Below are 20,904 nucleotides of genomic sequence, written 5' to 3'. Positions count from 1 at the left end.
ATGCTTTTCAGAACTATATGCCACCCAAATTTAGCCTGCAAAAGTCACTTTTTGCTACCATCCCTAGGGTCAGCATGGCAGTCATTGGTTTCCTACCCAGCATCTGAACACAGTGGTGAAATCAGTTATCGGCAATGGAAAATAAAGCATTTGTAAGCTCCCCACTGCCACACAGGCAGTTTTCACTTGGCTCTTGACTACTGCACATACAAAGGAAGCTCACAAATTAAACCCAAATGGGAGAGATGAAATGAAAAGAAGGATGAACACTCTTGCTTGTAGCACATAATCAAGTCTAAAGTGGAGCTGCCAAGAACTGGGTTTAGCAAGCTCCCTTCCTCCCTAAAGCTGTTCCCTCTTGGGAACTGTAGTGTAGGGAGAAGTGCTACCTCCTTCCTCTGATCCTGAAGGCTTAGAACAGGACATCTTTGGTCCCGGTACACAATTATGGATAGATGGGCAGGACACCTGTGTCTGAAATGTCTCTTTCCACAGGTACCACTGGTCAAGAGAACACTCTGAGAGAACATCTCAAGAGGACACTGCATGAGTTTTCTATCTACATAATCAGAAGCTGAGGGGTTTGTTGTTTGTTTAAATGTTAGTAAATTACACCGACCTGTGACATTCCAAATTCTTTACCAACTCCTTGCTAGGTCAAAAAGAGCAGTCTTTGTGTAGTACTCATGGTTCACATAAGAGCTGCTGTACCTTACTGAGCTCTCCTTCCCATGTGAAATGTTTATTTTTAAAACATTAATTACTATGCTGCTATTATAAACAAAGACAATAGGATTTCTGCAGCATCTTACAGCCAAGCATCTCAAGTCATGTCACAAATACAAAGAGCTAGCACCTGTGGGAGGGCTTAGCACCTACTGGGAAGAATGCAACAGCAGAAAAAGACTGCTGCCTCCTACTTAACTACAGGAGAAAGTTTAGCTAGAAGTAGTCACTAGACTAGAACTCATCCAGTGCTATTTTCTAAATTTATTATCTTTATAATAAGTGCTACCTGCAATATTTTGCATGTTACTGCAATATATTTTATATATATGTGTGTGTATGTATCAACAATATGGACAGAAGAATCAAGTGTAGCCTCAGCAAGTTTGCAGATGGCACCAAGCTGTGTGGCACAGCTGACTTGATAGTGGGCAGGGATCCATCCAGAGGGACCTGGACAGGCTGGAGAGGTGGGCCCAGGCTAACCTCATGACATTCAACAAGGCCAAGTGTAAGGTCCTGCACCTGAGTGGGCACAATCCCAAGAACAACTCCAGGCTGGGTGGTAAATGGCAGAGAGCAGCCCTGAGGAAAAGGTCCTGGGGGTCTGAGTTGATGAAAAGCTCAACATGAGCCAGCAGAGTGAGTGCAGCCCAGACAGCAACTGTGTGCTGGGCTGCAGCTAAAGCAGCATAGCCAGCAGAGCAAGGGAAGGGATTCTGCCCCTTTACTCTGCTCTCCTCAGACCCCACCTGGAGTCCTGGGTGCAGTTCTGGAGCCCCCAACACAAGAAGGATATGGAACTGCTGCAGCCAGTCCAGAGGAGGGCCATGCTGATGCACAGATGGCTGCAGCAGCTCTGCTACGAGGACAGGCTGAGAGTTGGGGCTCTGCAGCCTAGAGAAGAGAAGGCTTCCCGGAGACCTTGGAGTGGCCTTCCAGTGTCTGAAAGGAGCTACAGGAGGGCTGGGGAGAGACAATTTATAAGGTCTTGTAATGACAGGGTGAGGAGTAATGGGTTTAAACTGGTAGAGGGCAGATTTAGACTAGATGTTAGGAAGAAGTTCTTTCCAGTGAGGTTGGTGAAACACTGGCACAGGTTTCCCAGGGAGGCTGTGGCTGCTCTCTCCCTGGAGGTTGTCAAGGCCAGGTTGGATGAAGCCTTGAGCAACCTGTTCTAGTGTGAGGTGTCCCTGTCTGCAGCAGGGGTTTGGTACTGGATGAGCTTTGAGGTACCTTCCAACCTAAACCGTTCTATGGTTCTATATATTTAAAATTCTGACTGCTGAAGATACTTGCTTTCAGAAATCCTCTCACTTGAAAGATCTCCACCCAAGTCACACCTCCAGAGTACGGCATCCAGTAGAACATTTTTCAGTTACCATTTGAGAAATGACTCACAAGTCTGCTGCTTCGCGTAGTACCAATACCACTTCCTACCACACGCATGTCTTTCCCTTCTGAACTCCCACCAAGCTGGATCTTGTCCAGGGTCTGTTTAGCTCTCAAGATACACAGTAACCAATGTGCAGTCTGGCAGGACTGCAAACATACCAGGGATAAAATTGATAAATAAATAAATCTCCGTGCTTTCGATGAGTTGCCTGCAGCCTAGGCATGAAATCATTACTGCTGACCATATGTTACATACATAAGTCAGCTGTAAACATGCTCAAATTACATTTATGTCTTGAAAAGCATTTTAATAGGAAATCCTGTGAAGTAGATTGGAATCTCCACTGAAATCCAGAGGAACACTTACTTCCCTAAGGCTACTCCAGGTGTGACAGCAGAAGCCAGTCTGACAAATCCATACATATTATTGTTCTTTCCTCCTATTAGAGGTCCAACCTCTACAGATAACTCACACATAGAGGGGGCAAAGTAACAAATCTACCTTCTCTCTTCTGCTAATGCCTCTGTCCATCTGTCCACTTTTATGTCCCATCTCTGACCCGAGTACAAAAGCCTGTTTCCAAATTCATCCCAGAAGTCCTCTTCAGCCCTTGCTACCATCTGTCACCAGGTGACAACACATGCTACTGCAAATTGTGAATAATTTCACGTTGATACTCAGGATTTGTCCACAGATTTACCTTTGATCTTCTTCCTCACTCTGCAAATCAAATTGTATCTACATCTCCGACACCCTGTTTATTTTCTCTGCAACAGATTTATCAAAACTGTTGTTTTCTTTCCTTGTCAACATTTTTTGCTCAGTTTAATGATGGCATTTTGAACATAGTTACACACTTCATATCTACAAAAAAAGGCTTCATTTTAGGTGACACCCTGAGCCATAACCCTAAAAACTTCATTCTAACTCCTTTCTATTCCAATACATGTTACTGAAGGTTAATGTCACTGTACTACAAACTTTCAGCAGAACTACTCTTCCCTTCACTGGCTTGGTTTATGTTGCCTTCACCTCTCTCTTCCACTATCCTCCCAGCTTCAAGCTTACACCCACACCATCACATTGCAACCACAACTTCATTTCAGTGTCGTATCTTGGCAGTCCTTGGAACAGAAGCTGCCTTTCTTGTGTGATAAAGCTGTTACTCATCCCCTTTGCATTCTGATCCCTCACAGAAAAGTTTCACAGAATTGTCAGGTTTGGAAGGCACTTCAAGGATCATCCAGTTCCAACCCCCTGCCATGGGCAGGGGCACTTCCCACTAGATCAGGTTGCCCACAGCCACATTCAGCCTGGCCTTAAAAACACCTAGGAACGAGGCTTCCACCAAGTCCCTGGGCAACCTGTGCTCTCTCTCACCACTCTTACGATGAAGAACTTCTTGCTAATGTCTAATCTCAATCTGCTCTCCTTTAGAGGATCCATTCTCCCCGGTCCTATCACTACCTGACACCCTCAAAAGTCCCTCCTCAGCTTTCTTGTAGCCCCCTTGCAGACAGTGGAAGGCTACAAGAAGGTCTCCTCAGAGCCTTCTCTAGACTGAAAAACCCCTCAGACTGTCCCCATATCAGAGCAGCTCCAGTCCTCTGATCATCCTTGTGCCCCTTCACTGCAGGATTTTTAAGAAGGACTACTGCCTTTACTGGTTGCCTAATATCAAAAGGTTGTGGAATAAGACTGTAAACCAGCAGAAATTATGTTACCTTTATGCTGCACTGCTGGAACATCCCAGACTGGCTGACCTAAACCAGGTACCCTATCCTTACCTTCTAGATTTAACAGTGCCATTCCCAAAAGATTCAGCTTTTTCAAATGTACAAAGAAATGGTTGCATGGAAAATGTATCTTAAAATGTTTCCTCACCTTATCCAGTGAGAATGTTTTAGTGACAGCAAAGCCCCATCCAGCATCAAAAGCTCTTCGAATCATTGCAGAACTAGTGGTAGGGGTTGCACTCGCAAGACCAAAAGGGTTTGGAAACTTCAAGCCAACCATTTCTACACTGATGTCTACTAAATCGACGGGAGTATAGAAAAGTGGTAGCTCTGGAACAGCAGGAACTGCAACAGCATTTAAGGACTGTAAAAAAAAAACAAGCAAACAAAAATCAGATATATTTTTGTGAATTCTTTTTAATACAAATCATCATTAACACTGAAAGGGAAAAATTCATGTATAATTCCTCAAAGGGTAAGCAGTCTCCTTTCTGTTCAGGACTGCAAATCAACGAAGCAGGAAAACAGCTGCATATGTAACATCTCTTGTTCAAGCAGCATTCATGTTGAAATATTATGCCATTCCAGAAATAATAATAATAGTAATAATAATGAAGAAGAAGAAGAAGAAGAAGAAGAAGGAGAAAGAAGCAGCAGCAACTATAATAAACAACGACAATAATGAAACAGCTATTTTAGATCCTGTGCTGCTAGGCTCCTTCAGTCCAAAGTTTTGTTCACCCATTATGAGCAGCCAGCAGCAGTGAGGCTGAAAACAACCCAGCAGGACATGCATGCAGACCCTTCCCAGCTTTCTACCCAGGTGCCGCTCTTGTGAAAAATGCGGGCAAGTGTCCACATGCAGGATCACTCAGCCCTAACTCAGTGTCTTTTGAACTTATGAAACTTTTCCCCTCCTCCCCTTCCAAAGACTTCATTTAGCCTTGTCCTGGCATCCTGTATACCCCTAAATTCCTCTCCCTCTGTGGCCTGAATGGGAGAGGAAAAGCTGCCTGTTCCTCACCCGCCCGCCTTGCCCTGCAGCCATGAAGGGGGTGAGCAAGGGGTCCATCCAGCACGAGGAGTGCCCGTGCAGTGCCTGCGCTGGAATTGGGCTGGGATTGGCTGTGCCCTTTGCGCCCAGGCAGTGGTAACTTTGCTCTTTGTCTAGAGAGGGTATAAATATTGGGGGACTTCCCACCTTTGAGGTTCCTGCCTTGGAGTTCTCTCCTGCCTAAGCGTTCCTGCCTGACTGAGACTTCTCCCCCCCCTCGCCTGGCCTGGATACAAAAAGAGCTCCAAAGGACTGCTACAGCCATTAAGGTCCTTTGTGCAGAGCTGAGTACATCTAACGACCCTCCTGCGGCTTCTGAAAGAGAGGGAGAGCACAGGCCACAGGATGAAGTCAGCCTGACCGTGAGTTATTTTGGCTCAGCTTTATTAGTAAGAAAAACACTATAATTTAATAGTCAAAAGCCTTTTCCAACTTCTGACTTCCAAAATAGTCAGATTATTGATGGCACCCTGTAGATCTTCTCAAAGCAACTGAATCTGGTAATTAAAACTAAATTAATTTCTGTATATAGTTTTGGGGGCAAGTTTTCGGGAAAATAAAATAACTCTATTTTTGTATAAAATTCCTGACTCGGCCACATTAATTCCCTGCCTCCACAACAAGCCTATGCAATGGGATATGTATGAAGAGATGCAAAACTATTATTGTTTTCATGTTTAGTTGCATTCAGATGAATAAGGATCACAAAAATTAAGACCCAGATCTGAGACCAAAGAACATTGTATACATGATGGCTATGACACCACAATCACCTTTGTTTGCACTTTAAAGACGGCATTTTCTCTTGAGAGTCACTGAAAAGCTTTCAAAGTAAATAATACATCTAATACTGCAAAAATTATGAGAGAAAACCTTTTTTTCCACTTATGGACATGGAATAGTCTCCCTGTTAGCCTGGGGCAGGTTGAATTAAAATCTTCACTCATTCAGCTGGGTGGCAATAAAATCATAAAGAAATAAAGCAGGAATTTCTAACACAGAGAGAAATCCTATCTAGTCTCTGTTCCCAGTAAGCCCTAGCATAAGATCTCAGCAGTTTCTTCTGTCCTTAAAATGATGACTTCTTCAGTGCAGCATAAAGGAACCACTGCTGCAGGTGTCAGGTAAGAAGGTTTTCTGTAACAGTGTAAGTCTTGCCCCTTCACAAGCATAAAAAAATAGGGTTGCTTCTTCTTTTTCTTAATAAAAGGAACTTTTTTTAGTCTCAGTCTTACCTGACAAAGCTAACAAGCATGGCTGGGAGGAAAGGGTGCTTGTTTGTTTTGGTGCCTTCTGATTCCTAAGGTGGTTCCAAAGCTAGGACTTCACCTGTCTGGTTTGTCTAGAGACTGCCTGTATTCACATCTCTGATTGCAACTCCAGATCTCTGCTTCCTTGGACAAGGAGGACACATTTTTTGGAGGCCAAATTTTCTGATGGCTGTGATGGTTTTGCACCACATGGAATTTGGGATTTCCTATCCCCCAAAGGTGAATTCCTACACTTACTCAGAATTTGGAAACAAAATGAAATTATTATTTACAAAAGTAGGCTAACCACAAAAGGTAATAAACATATACAAACATTTATGCACATATACATAAATATACATAGACAATAGCCCAGCCACGCCCCTGGGCTCCCCCCGGACACCCCCTGGACAAAGCCCAAGGCTGTTGCCGGTTGATACAATATCATCTCTCCCTGCTCCCAGTCGGTGTCCTTACCAATAGCCCATGTAGCAGTGAGGAGGACAGGCAAGCAAGGCCAGGAGGGGAGAAGGGAGAAAAGGAAGCAAGAAGAGAGCCCAGAACAAGCTGTGCTTCAAATTACATAGAAATTTTCAGACCAATGGAATGGGATAAACATTTTTTTTATATTTTGTTCAGCCCCTTGGAGAGTAGAGTCCATCCCCTTGGAGTCTCTGAATCCCCTAGGAAACTTTTCTTTACAATTCAGGCCCCTAGTCCTAAACTGCAACAGTTGCTTAAAGCCATTTTGAGAAAAACTAGTTTTTTCAAGATCCCAAAACACTTGTGACAGAGCTTCTTTCTGTATCACCACTTCTGCCAGCTAGCAGCCAATGGAGTTACACTTATAAAAAGCCAAACATCCTCCCTCTCCTCCCTCCAGCTTGCTCACTGCTTCCTCGACATCACACTCTCCAGGGCTATTTTCCTAGCGGAGAACCTGGGCACTCAAAAGAGCAAACATCCCAGCACTTTACATCTTAAGGAGGATCTGATATGTTGGAATATCAAACAGACCAGCATTTTACGTCTTAAAAAAACTCTGTTAACTGACAAATCAAAGGGGAAAAGAAAGATAAAGAAAAGGTATTATAATTTGATTATTTTGATTTAAACTTTTTGACATTTTTTAAAGTTTTCCCTACCTAACCCTTCAAGAGCAAAACGTTGTTTGCAATACCAACCCTCAAATTCCTGGATCACACAATTGAAATGACAGGATATTTTTAAAACAGAAAGAAGTACTTTTTTGTCTCCTACACACTTGGAGGTGGGAGAATTTGCTGAAATAGACACTGATATAGTGAATTCTTACACTGGACTTCTTTAGCTTGATTCTCTAAGAACAGCAGCAAAGAAAGACTTATGGAAAGGCAGGAGCAGGGAGGTGATTGTCCCCTTGTGCTCAGCTTTGGTGAGGTCACACCTCGAGTGTTGTGTCCAGTTTTGGGCACCTCAATATGAGATGTGGAGGTGCTGGAGACAGTGCAGAGGAGAGCAAGGAAGTTGGGGAAGAACCTGGGGAAGAGACTGAAGGAGCAAGAGATGGTTACTGTGAAGCAGAGGAGCCTGAGGGCAGACCTCATGCTGTCTACAGCTACCTGAAAGGAGGTCGTAGGGAGGTTGGTGCTGGTCTCTTCTCACAGATCATTAGTGATAGAACAAGGGGGAATGTTCGCAAGCTGGGGTAGGGCAGGTTTAGACTGGACACTCTTCCAAGCAAGAGTGGTCAGGCATTGGAATGCACTGTCCAGGGAGGTGGTGGATTCACCAAGCCTGGCAGTGTTTAAAGGTCATTTGGATGTGGTGCATGGGCACATGATTTAGGGCGCACCTTGTAGAGCAGGGTTCTTAGTTGGAAGGGCCGGAGGGGCTTTTCCAATCTGAATGTTTATGTGATTCTACAGTGGGTTTTTGCCATTTCCACTTACTGTGCACATGTGAACAACAAACTTATTTTTCCATTTTGCAAGCAGATATTTGTTTGTTCATTTGCTATCCAAAATGGTTCAAATGTTCTCCATGAACGTATTGCAGTCTGTGGATTGCTCAGGTACCAAGCACTGCTTCTATCATTGTAAAAACTGATTGCTACAGAGAGACAGACAGATGAAGTGCAGCTTCAATTGCACTGCACTGTTTCTTTTCCTGAGCAAGGCAGTTTAACCTCTAGACATTGCTCTCACTTAAAGTTAGTGTTGCTTGAAAGTGATTCTTAACTAGGGACACCAAATGAGCTTTCTGTGATAAAACTGAAAATAAATTCTACACACACACACACACACACAAATTAAATTCACCAGAGCAGTGAGACTTTGGAATCAGATGCACCTGGTGCACCCTGCGAAAATAGGCCTTGCCTTTTGCATGCCGACAAATGGGTCATATGCATATGGCTCTCACAGGGAGCTGCAGACAGAATAAGGAGGAATGGCCTCAAGCTGAAACTGGGGAGGTTTAGATTGGACATTAGGAAAAGGTTTTTCATGGAGAGAGTGGTCAGGGACTGGAATAAGGTGCCTAGGGAGGTGGTGGAGTCACCATCCCTGGAGGTATTTAAAAGGGGGTTGGATGAGGCACTTTTTGCCACAGTTTAGTTAATCAGAAGGTGTTAGATGATAGGTTGGACTTGATGACCTTAGAGATATTTTCCAACCTGATTAATTCTGTGATTCTGTGAATTTAATCTTTGGGGGTGAATCCCAGATTCACCACACCTCCCAAAGAGTAAGACCACAACCAAGTCCACCCAGATGCACTCAAGCACCACAAGATGGGCCTAATGGTTTGTTAACGATGAAGTGCACCCAGGTGAAGGTGGCAAAGGAAGGATTTAAAGACGTTTCAATGGAATAAGCCAAATATTTAAAGGCACAGGGAGGCAGAATGAAGCTGAAATCAATAGCAAGTGGCTATACGTCCTCACAGATTTATTTCTCTCCCTCCTATCTCTTCTGGTTTTGCTCTATTTATTTTTTGCCCTTTTTTTTTTCTCCCTGTCAGCAGCATGTTTATAAAAGAAATAAATTCACTAAGCCCTGACGCGTTGTTTTCAGCAAAGCAAAACTTTCGGCAAACTAAAATGTTTTATAGTTTCCTGAAAGTAAGATCATCTTTATAATGAAGGATTTCCCTGACGTTGCACAAACAAATAGGAAAAGAAAGCCTGCAGGCAAGGGTTTATTTATAATAACTCTTCCTTTGACTTTTTTTTTTTACTAGCAGACACAAAGTGCAGCCCATTCTGATTCTGATTTGATGCCAACCAGCTGAGCTAACAATAGTGCAGGTACTTACTGCTCCAGCCATGGCAATTTGTTCAGCTGTTTGAGCAGGGTGGTTAAAAGTCTCCAGCAGGTTGCATGCAGTGGTCTTACCTTACTCTAACCAGGATATACCCAGAGGCAAAAAGAGCACAGTCAGTGGTGTTGGGCTGAGACAATCTTTAGATGTGATACAATTTGTCTTTGGATGGAGAAAATTCTTAACCACAGCACTATGGTCTAACTCTATTTTCAGGCCCTGAATGAAAATAGACTGTGAAATTAAGTAGTTGCATTACTGTTACTTCTCACACAGAGCCTTTCCTACAAATCCTGCTGCCTGGAAAATTTTGCCAGAATACTTGCTCTTGTTTTATTTCCATTACTAAGTCTGATCCTGAAACATATCTTTTCTCTTTTACATGTGCAGCCTTTATCCTCTCTCCAATTTAATATTGTTAAGTACAAAAATATGTTTATATTATTTCATATAACTCCAAATGGTTGTGGTTGGAGACAATACCTGGGGATCATATAGTCCATCACCCTGGCTCAAAGCAAAGTCAACTAGAGCAGCTTGCACTGAGATTTTTCTGTGTTTCCATCCTGGCTTGATGTTTCTGGAATAGACATATTGCTTACTCAGAGGTGAGCAACTAAAACACCAGGATCACAGGATCAGAGGATGTTAGGGGTTGGAAGGAATCTCTGGAGCTGTAAGGGACCTCTGGAGAGCTTCCAGTCCAAGCCCCTTGCCAGAGCAAGATCAGAGAATCTAGCACAGGTCACACAGGAACACATCCAGACAGGGCTGGAAAGGCTCCACAGAAGGAGACTCCACACCTTTCTGGGAAGCCTGTGACAGTGCTCTGGGACCCTTCCAGTCAAAAAGTTCTTCCTCATGTTCAGCTGGAACTTCCTGTGCTGCAGCTTCCATCCTTTGCCCCTTGTCCTATGCCAGGGCACAAGTGAGCAGAGGCTGTCCCTGTCCCCCAGTCCTCAGCTATTTACAGACATTGTTCAGATCCCCTCTCAGCCTTCTGCTCTGCAAACTAAGCAGCCCCAGGGCTCTCAGCCTTTCCTCACCAGGCAGTGCTGCAGTCCCTTCAGCATCCTTGTAGCCCTCCCTTGGACTCTCTCCAGTAGGTCCCTGTCCCTCTGGAACTGGGGAGCTCAGCTAGGTTTCCTGCACCTTTGTGCAAGTGGTGTGATTTGTTATTCACACTGATACTAGTGTTTCCTACCTTGGTCTAGCTAAACAAAGGGACATTCAATTTTTTTTCTTTGGTTATCCTGAAAAGAAGCAGATAACATAATAACAGCTACAAAGAGAAGCTTACCTGGAACCACCCATCTCTGGTAGTGATTAAGAAATAATGTACTTTAATGCATGCTCAAGGAGTGTAAGAATGGTCAACCTTCATAAAAGAATCCATGACTGTACTCTTCAGATACAAAGCATACATATTTTTTGATAGCATAGATAGAAAGTAATAAAAGGCAAATACACAATATTGGTTCAAAAGAACACAGTGATATGCTCAAAATTCACACTGAATGGAATCTTATTGAAGTGCCATTTTTATCAGTTTTGATCTATCCCTCTAAGTGTTTCATTCTGGTTTAGTAAACACAGAAGAGAAACTGTCCACATTAGGGAAATTACAGCAAAGAACAGGCAGATTTCAACATAAGAATCCTTATTGTGAAGCAGAATAGAAAAGTCCCTTTGTGAAAAGTGTTTAGTAAGAAGAAGAAGATGGCAGTTTGACTGCCACGTATGAGGAACAGTGTGGCCAGCAGGACCAGGGCAGTCCATCTGACCCTGCACTCAGCACTGGTTAGGCCACACCTTGACTACAGTGACCAGTTCTGGGCCTTTCAGTTTAAGAAAGATGCTGAGGTGCTTGAACATGCCCAGAGAAGGGCAGCAAGGCCAGTGAGGGGGCTGGAGCACAGCCCTGTGAGGAGAGGCTGAGGGAGCTGGGGGTGTGCAGCCTGGAGAAAAGGAGGCTCAGGGCAGACCTCATTGCTGTCTACAACTACCTGAAGGGAGGTTGTGGCCTGGTGGGGTTGATCTCTTCTCCCAGGCACCCAGAGGCAGAACAAGAGGACACAGCCTCAAGCTGCACCAGGGCAGGTTCAGGCCAGATGTTAGTAAGAAGTTCTTGGTAGAAAGAGTGATTGGCATTGGAATGGGCTGCCCAAGAAGGTGGTGGAGTCACCATGTCTGGAGGTGTTTAAAAGGAGGCAGGATGAGGCACTAGTGCCATGGTTTAGTGAATTAGAAGGGTCAGATGATAGTTGGACTTGATGATCCTAGAAGTCTTTTCTAACCTAGTTAACTCTGTGATTCTGTGATTCTGTATGGGAAAACGCTCCACAGTAAGTGCATGAGCAGGGGTGAAGTGTTAAGGCTGGCATAGTGCTCTAGAAAGAAAATACTGGAAGAATCACGATGAGAGAGCTGTCTTGATTTTCAGGGCAGGCATAGAAAATTAGAAGTTAGTCCTGCAATAACTGTGAAATATCTGAAAAAAAAACCTATTATATTATTACATTACATTCACTGGTCAAAAAGAAAATAATAGCAACTGAGGCACAGAAGAGAACTCAGCACTACTTATGTACAAAGCCACTGTTGGACAAAGGCAAGGGCCATTACAGTCCCCAAACTGAATAAATTATCATGATTATTTTATAGCCATTTTAATGTCATTCCTGGGATAATGAAAAAGATTGAATCTTGAAAAAAAAAAAAGTAGATAGTTGTGTGGTTTGGGCTTTGACTGGTCACGTGTTTTGAAACTAACATGACACAGCTGGAGGCAACAATTTCTGAGCTGCCCCTGCACTTCCTAGAGCAGGAGGAATATATTAAGAGGCAGAAGACACTTAGGCAACTAATGATGGAAAGTTTCCAGCATAAGAGCAGCCAAGAAGCTTCTGTAAATAACTCCCAGTTTTGAACATAAGGCATTTCTTCTGGAGAGTCCATGAGTCTGGATCTCATGCTCCATTTGACCATGTGCCAGAGCTTGCAGCGAGTGGAATTTCAGGGCGCATAGCAGGCCCATCTGTTTGCTTAGCCTTTTGCCTGGAGTAGGTTGGGATACAAGCAGCCTGCTGTTCAAACAGAGCCTGCTACAAATAGTCCGGATAGTGGGTTGAGGTTCCAGTCTTTGACATGGTCTTGGTTTGGCTGGGAAATCTTAGGCAATAGTTCTGTCTGCACTATTTTTGGATGCTGGTGTAAACAGAGTTGGCAATTTGTGAACTGGTTACCCACTGCTGTAACTAAAGCACAAAGAGATAGGCAGTATCCCTAGACCCATATAATCTGTGCTCAAACCAGGCACAAGGAAGTTACTTGTCTTAGAATCTCAGGGGAAAGTGAGAAAGTAATAATCACAGAAACGCAGATTGGCAAAGTGGCAAAGCCCCTCAGGATCACCAATCTCAAAAAGATTCACCTTAAACCATAGCCTTAAGTACCACATCCAAATGACCCTTAAACACATTCAGGGTGGGTGACTCCACCACCTCCATGGGCAGCTCATTCCAGTGCCTGACCACTGAAAAATCTTTTCCTAATGTCCAATCTAAACCTCAGCTTGAGTCCATTTCCTCTTGTTCTGTCTCTAATCACCTGTGAGAAGAGACCAGAAGCAGCCTCTCCACAACATCCCTTCAGGTAGCTGTAGACAGCCATGAGGTCTTCCCTCAGCCTCCCCTGTTTCACACTAACCATCCCCAGCTCCCTCAGTCACTCCTCATCAGATTTATTCTCCAGGCCATTTCCCAGCTTCCTTGCCCTCCTCTGGACCCATTCCAGCACCTCCACATCCCTCTTGTATTTCAGTGCCCAAAACTGAATACAACACTTGAGGTGTGGCCTCACCAAATCCAAGTTCAAGGCAGTATTAACCTCCCTGCTCCTGCTGGCCACAGCATTTTTAATCCAAGACAGGATACCATTTGCCTTCTTGGCTGCCTGGGCACACTGATGGCTCATCTTCAATTGCCTATTAGAACCCCCAGGTAGTGTGTGAGAGTATTTTTTCATTTAATATTGGAAGCTTCCAGAATAGAGCACTCTGAACTACATGTGGGGGCAAAGACATGCACACATGTGCACACCTACCCCTACAAGCATCAAGGTAAACAATCCTTCTCTAAACAATTTCTTTAGAAACAATCCTGTCCTCCACTTCCTACCAGCTCCAAAGGCTGGTGAAGAAAACTGCCAAAGGACATCACTCTGCACCAAAGCAACCACATCTTACAGGGGCTGCACATCCAAATCAATGCCTCTGGGCAATCCATTCATCTAACAGCTGGGAAGGTGACACTTGACATTTGGAAACTTCCCTGGGAAGATTGCTGTAAGGCTTTCCCATTAGCTTCCTGGTGAGACTGTAAGGTTGAATAAGCTGCCTTGAAACCTGCAAAAGGTAACAGAATTGCTCTAATATGACCAGCCTTCTTGGTATAAAATTCCAATTCTCAAGCCATGACTATTCATATTTTGTTTTCCAGAGTATTAAGTACATTCCAGAAAGTGAAAGGAAAAAAAAAAAAGGGGGGGGGGGGGGGGGGAGGAAAAGAAAAAAGAAAGAGAGGTTAAAAAAGAAAAGGGGGAAGGGGGAAAAGGGGAAGACAAAAGAAAAAAAGAAAGGGGAAAAAAGAGGGGGAAAATGGGGGGGAAAAGAAAAAAGAAATGAAAAAAAAGGGGGGAAAGGCAAAAAAAAGGAATAAAGAAAGAAAGGAGAAAATAAAGGGGGGGAAAGGGAGGAAAAGGAAAAAAAGAAAGGTGGGAAAAAAGGGCAAGCTCTGAGGAGGAAGCAACATCATAAAGCAGGATTTTCAAGAGGTGTATTTCTAGAGGATAAAGAGGAAGGAGGAAGAAGGGTGGAGATATCCCTCTCTTCTCCCTATCACAGTTACCCAAATTCACTGTTCACTAAGAAATGAAGCAAGCAGGTCAGGGATTAAAGAAGCTTCACACTCAGCATTTTCATAGGGTCTAAGAAGGCAGGACACAAGCAGTGCTTTAGAACAAGTGAGAAAAAAATATGCACAGATAATAACAACAAGCTTCAGCCAAAGTATTTTTAGGAAGCAAAATCAGACCCCAACAGCATGAAATCACACAAACATGCAATCAGAGAGTCTTTGAGCAGATGGATGGGGGAGAAAGATATGGAGCTGTTACAGTACCAACTGCAGTTGTTCAGCTCTCTTCCTATGGGAGAATGAATCATGTACCGTGTTCCTAAAAAGTTGCCTGAACTATGGAGAGTCTTTGTCAGTCGGTTTGTCAGGCACAGGCTCTGTTTCCTGTCTCTGAAGGTTCCCCTGCAGCTCCCCCTCCAGACTAAATGCTCTTTTAATAAAAAGCATTTTGGATAGAGGTGTTCAGCCAGCAACAGGCAATGAGCATCCAAAAGGAACATGCAGTTACCAAGGTTTTTTAGGCTCGTACCCTTTAAACTCACAGAATCACACAAACTTCCAGGCTGGAACAGCTGGACTCACGCCAGCACCTCCACATTTCTCTCAACTTGTACTACTCAGGTACATTATCCTTTGCTTTATTTTCCTTCCTATTTTTTGTCAGACACTCATGCCCAGTTTATCAGCCTCTTCAGAAGAAACTGTGGTTCCAGTGTAAGATAATCTGAGTGCTCTGTAAACAGTTAATACACTGAAAACATCTTCCCCAGGTAATGACAATTTCAGTGGTTTTTTTTTTTCTTTATGCACTAATAGGATTATTTTTTTAATACCAACAGGCTCACTTTTCACTTGCACTACACAGGGATGCCTGCGACCCTTGGGTGGAATTCAGAGCTGGTGCCAGGAAAATGTTACTTGGATTTTCATGCTAATATAATGTAAGAAAGCTGGGTTCAGCTACCCAAACTCAAGTGTGTGATCTGAATTGAACAAATCTGTAACATCCAATCCCAATCAGATAATCATAGAATCACAGAATATTGGAGGTTGGAAGGGACCTCCAGAGATCATCCAGTCCAACCTGGCTGCCAAGCAGGATCACCCAGGGTAGTACACAGAGGAATGCATCCAGGCAGGTTTTGAAAGTCTCTAGAGAAGGAGACTCCACAACCTCCCTGGGCAGGCTGCTCCAGGGCTCTCTCACTCTCACTCTCACTCTAAAGAAGTTTCTATTTATGCTGAGGTGAAACCTTCTCTGTTCCAGTTTGTATCCATTGCATCTTGGCTTATTGTTGCTGACCACCCAAAAGAGCTTGGCCCCCTCTACTTGACTCCTACCCCTCAGATATTTGTACACATGGATCAGATCTCCTCTTAGCCTTCTGTTCTCCAGACTAAACAACCCCAGGACTCTCAGCCTCTCTTTCAGGGGAGATGCTCAAGTCCCCTAGCCATCCTCATGGCTCTTCATTGGACTCTCCCCAGCAGGTCCCTGTCTGTCCTGAACTGGCTGTAATACAGGTATCAGTTTTCCAAAACTTCTATGTTTAAGCAAAACTACAACAAGGTCATTTTCCTTTTTTTCTTTCTTTTAATATCTAAAAGCAGATAGAAAGGGGAAAGAGAAAAAAAAACTTTAAAAATAAATAAATAGGTAGGTCACCTGTATGTATCTGTGCATGTGCCAGGATGCTTGCTTGCCATCATTTACTGATTCCACTGTAGTATTAGCGAGGCCACCAATGTCACCTCCTGCGAAAACCCAGGGTTCACTTGTTTGCATAGTTTCTGGGTCTACTTCAGGAAGACCCCATCTGTTAAACTTGATAGGTGCCATGGCCTCTCTGACTGCAATTGAAGTGAACAACAGACATGTTAATGAAGAACAAAACAATGGTTGCTAAAAACTTTCAAATACATATTCGTAACACTCACGATTGCAGATCACAGGATGTTAGTGGTTGGAAGGGACCTCCTGAGCTGAAAGGGACCTCTGGAGATCTTTCAGTCCAACCCCACTGCCAGAGCAGGACCAGAGAATCTAGCACAGTTTGCAGAGGAACACATCCAGACAGGGCTGGAAAGGCTCCAGAGACAGAAACTCCACAACCTCTGTGGATAGCCTGTGCCAGTGCTCTGGGACCCTCTCAGTCAAGAAATTCTTCCTCATGTTGAGTTGGAACTTCCTGTCCTGAAAATTAGTTCCAAGTTCTTTCATTTCCTTAGATATAAATTTACAGTAAAAACAAAAAAGCCTTTTTATATAGAATCACAGAATGATAGAATGGTTTAGGTTGGAAGATCATCCAGTTCCAACCCTCTGCCATAGGCAGGGACACCTCCCAGTAGAACAGGTTGCTAAAGGCCTATTGTCCTTGAAGACCTCCAGGGAGAGAGCAGCTACAACCTCCTTAGGCAACCTGTGCCAGTGTCTCACCACCCTCACTGCAAAGAACTTCTTCCTAACATCCAGTTTAAATCTCCCCTCTGTCAGTTTAAACCCATTACTCCTCATCCTGTCATCACAAGACCTTGTCAGTTGCCCCCCCCTCTCCTGTTGCCCCCTTCAGATACTGGAAGGCCACTCCAAGGTCTCCGTGAAGCCTTCTTATCTCCAGGCTGCAGAGCCCCAACTCTCATAGCCTGTCCTCATAGCAGAGCTGCTGCAGCCTTCTGAGCATCTTTGTGGCCTCCTCTGGACTGTCTCCAACAGTTCCATGTCCTTCTTGTGTTGGGGGCTCCAGAACTGCACACAGAACTCCAAGTGAGGTCTCAGGAGAGCAGAGTAAAGGGGCAGAATCCCCTCTCTTGCCCTGCTGGCAACGCTGCTCTTGCTGCAGCCCAGCACACGGTTGCTGTCTGTGCTGCACTCACACATGTTGAGCTTTTCATCAACCAAGACCCCCAGACATATACCCAAACATTTTTTATTAAGCCAGCTAAGGTATGTTGCAACCAAGAGGAGTCAGGAATAAAAGTAGCATGCATTAAATGGAACAGAAGTGTGGTGGAACTGCAGAAGGAATCACCTCTTTTGAGCCTACAAAGCCAGACTTAGGCAGAAAACAGAGGGCCACAAGCATCACAGGAAGTGACTGTCTCAGCACAGGCTCAAGAAGTAATTGCTGCTGCTGTTATCCTGATAACATCCTTAGAACAAGCATATAGATATGCACATCCCAGGTGCCAGAACTCACGTCATCTTCACTGGCATTATTCATCTCCCAGACGGAAAAAAAAGTGCAGCACTTCTGGAAATCGTTCAGTGAACAACGAAAGCAAGGGAAAAATCAATTTTCTCCTTTCCTTCCACCCACAGCTTTGCACTACGATTTCTATCTCAATGTGTTTTCCTCATGAACAACCTGCCATGCTGATTGAGGGCATTCTGCCACTTAGCTCTGTTGAGACCTCACCTGCAGTGCTGAATTCAGCTCTGGAGACCTCAGTACAGGAATGATATGGACCTGATGGAGCAGGTCTAGAGGAGGCCATGAAAATGATCAGGAGGGTGGAGCATCTCTGCTATGATGACAGGCTGAGGGAGCTGGGTATGTTCAGCCTGGAGAAGAGAAGGCTCCAGGGACACCTAATAGCAACCTGCCAGTACCTGAAGGGGGCTACAAGAATGCTGCAGAGAGATTATTTGTAAAGGCCTGCAGGAACAGGATGAGGGCAATGGCTTCAAACTAGAGCAGAGCAGATTCAGATTGGATGATAGGAACAAGTTCTGCACCATTGTATAGAGTTACCACTCCAGGGGCAGTAACCCTGAACCTGACCCTAGGGATCTTGATCCCTCCCCAGGGGTGGATCTGAACACCACCAAGTGATGGTTCGCCCACTCTCCGCTTCCTGTCCTATAAAATAAGGGTGACTTCCTGCTCCTCTCTCTCTCTTGCCCTACACCTCACACTCTGCACATCTCTCCCTGCATACCACCATACCACGTGGCAGACATGAGGCACACAAAGCCCCCATCACAAACTCGTGTTCTATTTATACATTTTGTATTTTGCTATTTTCCCTTTCCTATCTTTGTAAACTTCCCTACCTCAGATACCCTTCTAAGTTATTGTTACACCTTTCCTTTTAACTTCCAAATCGAGTGAGATTGATTTATTCGGGTGTGCTTACCTCTCTCTCTCCCTGCATCTAATCCCTTTCGTTGGGAAAGGAGGGGGAAGAGGGGAGGGCACTCTACAAATTGTTATTGGGTCTATCAAATTTATTAGAGTCTCTGGGAATTTGAATTAGAACCAAGACAACCATGAAGGTGGTGGAGCAGTAGAACAGGTTGCCCAGGGAGGTGTTTGGGGCCCCATCCCTGGAGATACTCAAGGTGAGGCTGGACAGGGCTGTGGGCAACCTGATGTAGTTGAGGATGTCCCTGCTGAGTGCAGAGTGGGCTGGACTGGATGAGCTTTGAAGGTCCCTTCAGAACCAGACCATTCTTTTGTGCAATACATTACAGAATTACTGACGTTAACAAAAAAGAAAAAAAATGTACCTGATGCAATTTCTAGAAATTAATTTAGATCTCCTGAGTTTACTTCCCACATTTATTAACCCTTGTGACAGAAATGATACTCTGCTATTTTTTTGACAGGTCATTAAATCTACTGAACCTTTTCAGATGGAACATTTTACCACCAGAAAATGTTAGGTTTATCAACACTTTGTATTTGGCAAGCTGGTGTTGGTTTTAAAGAAATTCACTTTTGAAGATGATCTGTTTCAATATGGTCAAAACCACCCTGACTGGAAACTGGAATATCTTAAAAGTTCAGTTGAAATCTGTTCCATATATTAAAACACTAAAACCATAAAGCCACAATCAAAATGAAATGCTGAAATGAAGACAGAACTGCAGAATCACAGAATGTCAGGGGCTGGAAGGGACTTCAAAAGCTCATCCAGTCCAACTCCCCTGCCAGAGCATGATCACACAGGAACACATAGAATCATAGAATCATAGACCTAACCAGGTTGGAAGAGACCTTCAAGATCATCCAGTCCAACCTATCATCCAGCCCTATCCAGTCAACTAGACCATGGCACTAAGTGCCTCATCCAGGCTTTGCTTGAACACCTCCAGGGATGGTGCCTCCACCACCTCCCTGGGCAGCCCATTCCAATGCCAATCACTCTCTCTGTGAAGAACTTTCTCCTAACATCCAGCCTAGACCTACCCCGGCACAACTTGACACTGTGTCCCCTTGTTCTGTTGTTGGTTGCCTGGGAGAAGAGGCCAGTCCCCACCTGGCAACAACCTCCCTTCAGGTAGTTGTAGACAGCAATGAGGTCAGCCCTGAGCCTCCTCTTCTCCAGGCTAAACATATCATATATCATATCATATATCATATCATAGTATCATAGTATCATCAGGGTTGGAAGAGACCTCACAGATCATCGAGTCCAACCCTTTACCACACAGCTCAAGGCTAGACCATGGCACCAAGTGCCACGTCCAACCTTGCCTTAAAGTGCCCCAGGGACGGCGACTCCACCACCTCCCCAGGCAGCCCATTCCAGTGTCCAATGACTCTCTCAGGGAAGAACTTTCTCCTCACCTCGAGTCTAAATCTCCCCTGGCGCAGCCTGAGGCTGTGTCCTCTCGTTCTGGTGCTGGCCACCTGAGAGAAGAGAGCAACCTCCCCCTGGCCACAACCACCCCTCAGGTAGTTGTAGACAACAATAAGGTCACCCCTGAGCCTCCTCTTCTCCAGGCTAAACACCCCCAGCTCCCTCAGCCTCTCCTCACAAGGCTGTGTTCCAGGCCCTTCACCAGCTTTGTTGCCCTTCTCTGGACACATTCCAGCACCTCAACATCTCTCTTGAATTGAGGGGCCCAGAACTGGACACAGGACTCAAGGTGTGTCCTGACCAGTGCTGAGTACAGGGGAAGAATAACCTCCCTTGTCCTACTGGCCACACTGTTCCTGATGCAGGCCAGGATGCCACTGGCTCTCTTGGCCACCTGGGCACACTGCTGGCTCATCTTCAGCCTACTATCTACCAGTATCCCCAGGCCCCTTTCTTCTTGGCTGCTTTCCAGCCACTCAGTCCCCAGCCTGTAGTGCTGCTTGGGGTTGTTATGGCCAAAGTGCAGAACCCTGCACTTGGCCTTGTTAAATCTCATCCCATTGGCCTCTGCCCACCCATCCAGCCTGTCCACGTCCCTCTGCAGGGCTCTCCTACCCTCCAACAGCTCCACACCTGCTCCTAGCTTGGTGTCATCTGCACACTTACTGATGCTGGACTCAATCCCCTCATCCAGATCATCAATAAAGATATTGAACAGGACTGGGCCCAGCACTGATCCCTGGGGAACACCACCAGTGACAGCTGCCAACTGGATGTGGCACCATTCACCACCACTCTCTGAGCTCTGCCACCCAGCCAGTTCTTGATCCAGCACAGAGTGAATCTGTCCAAACCATGAGCTGCCAGCTTGGCTAGGAGCTTCTCGTGGCAGACAGTGTCAAAGGCTTTGCTGAAGTCCAGGTAGATTACATCC

General features: G+C 44.8%; 1 protein-coding gene across 4 annotated transcripts in view; it reads right to left on the bottom strand.

Annotated features, from left to right (window-relative positions):
• Nucleotides 1–20,904, bottom strand: part of DPYD (dihydropyrimidine dehydrogenase) — a 647,138-nt gene that overhangs the window by 300,242 nt on the left and 325,992 nt on the right. For all 4 annotated transcript variants that reach the window (XM_064147329.1, XM_064147330.1, XM_064147331.1 and 1 more), the window contains 2 exons: nucleotides 16,048–16,232; nucleotides 4,007–4,222 (listed from right to left, as the gene is read on the bottom strand). In XM_064147329.1, the coding sequence (XP_064003399.1) occupies nucleotides 4,007–4,222; nucleotides 16,048–16,232 (401 nt within the window). The remainder of the gene's footprint in view (nucleotides 1–4,006; nucleotides 4,223–16,047; nucleotides 16,233–20,904) is intronic.

Source organism: Pogoniulus pusillus, chromosome 8 (assembly GCF_015220805.1).
Source record: "Pogoniulus pusillus isolate bPogPus1 chromosome 8, bPogPus1.pri, whole genome shotgun sequence".
In the NCBI taxonomy this organism is placed as follows: Eukaryota; Metazoa; Chordata; class Aves; order Piciformes; family Lybiidae; genus Pogoniulus; species Pogoniulus pusillus.
The sequence above is the reverse complement of the archived record's forward strand: the minus strand, read 5'-3'. Positions and strand labels throughout refer to the sequence as shown.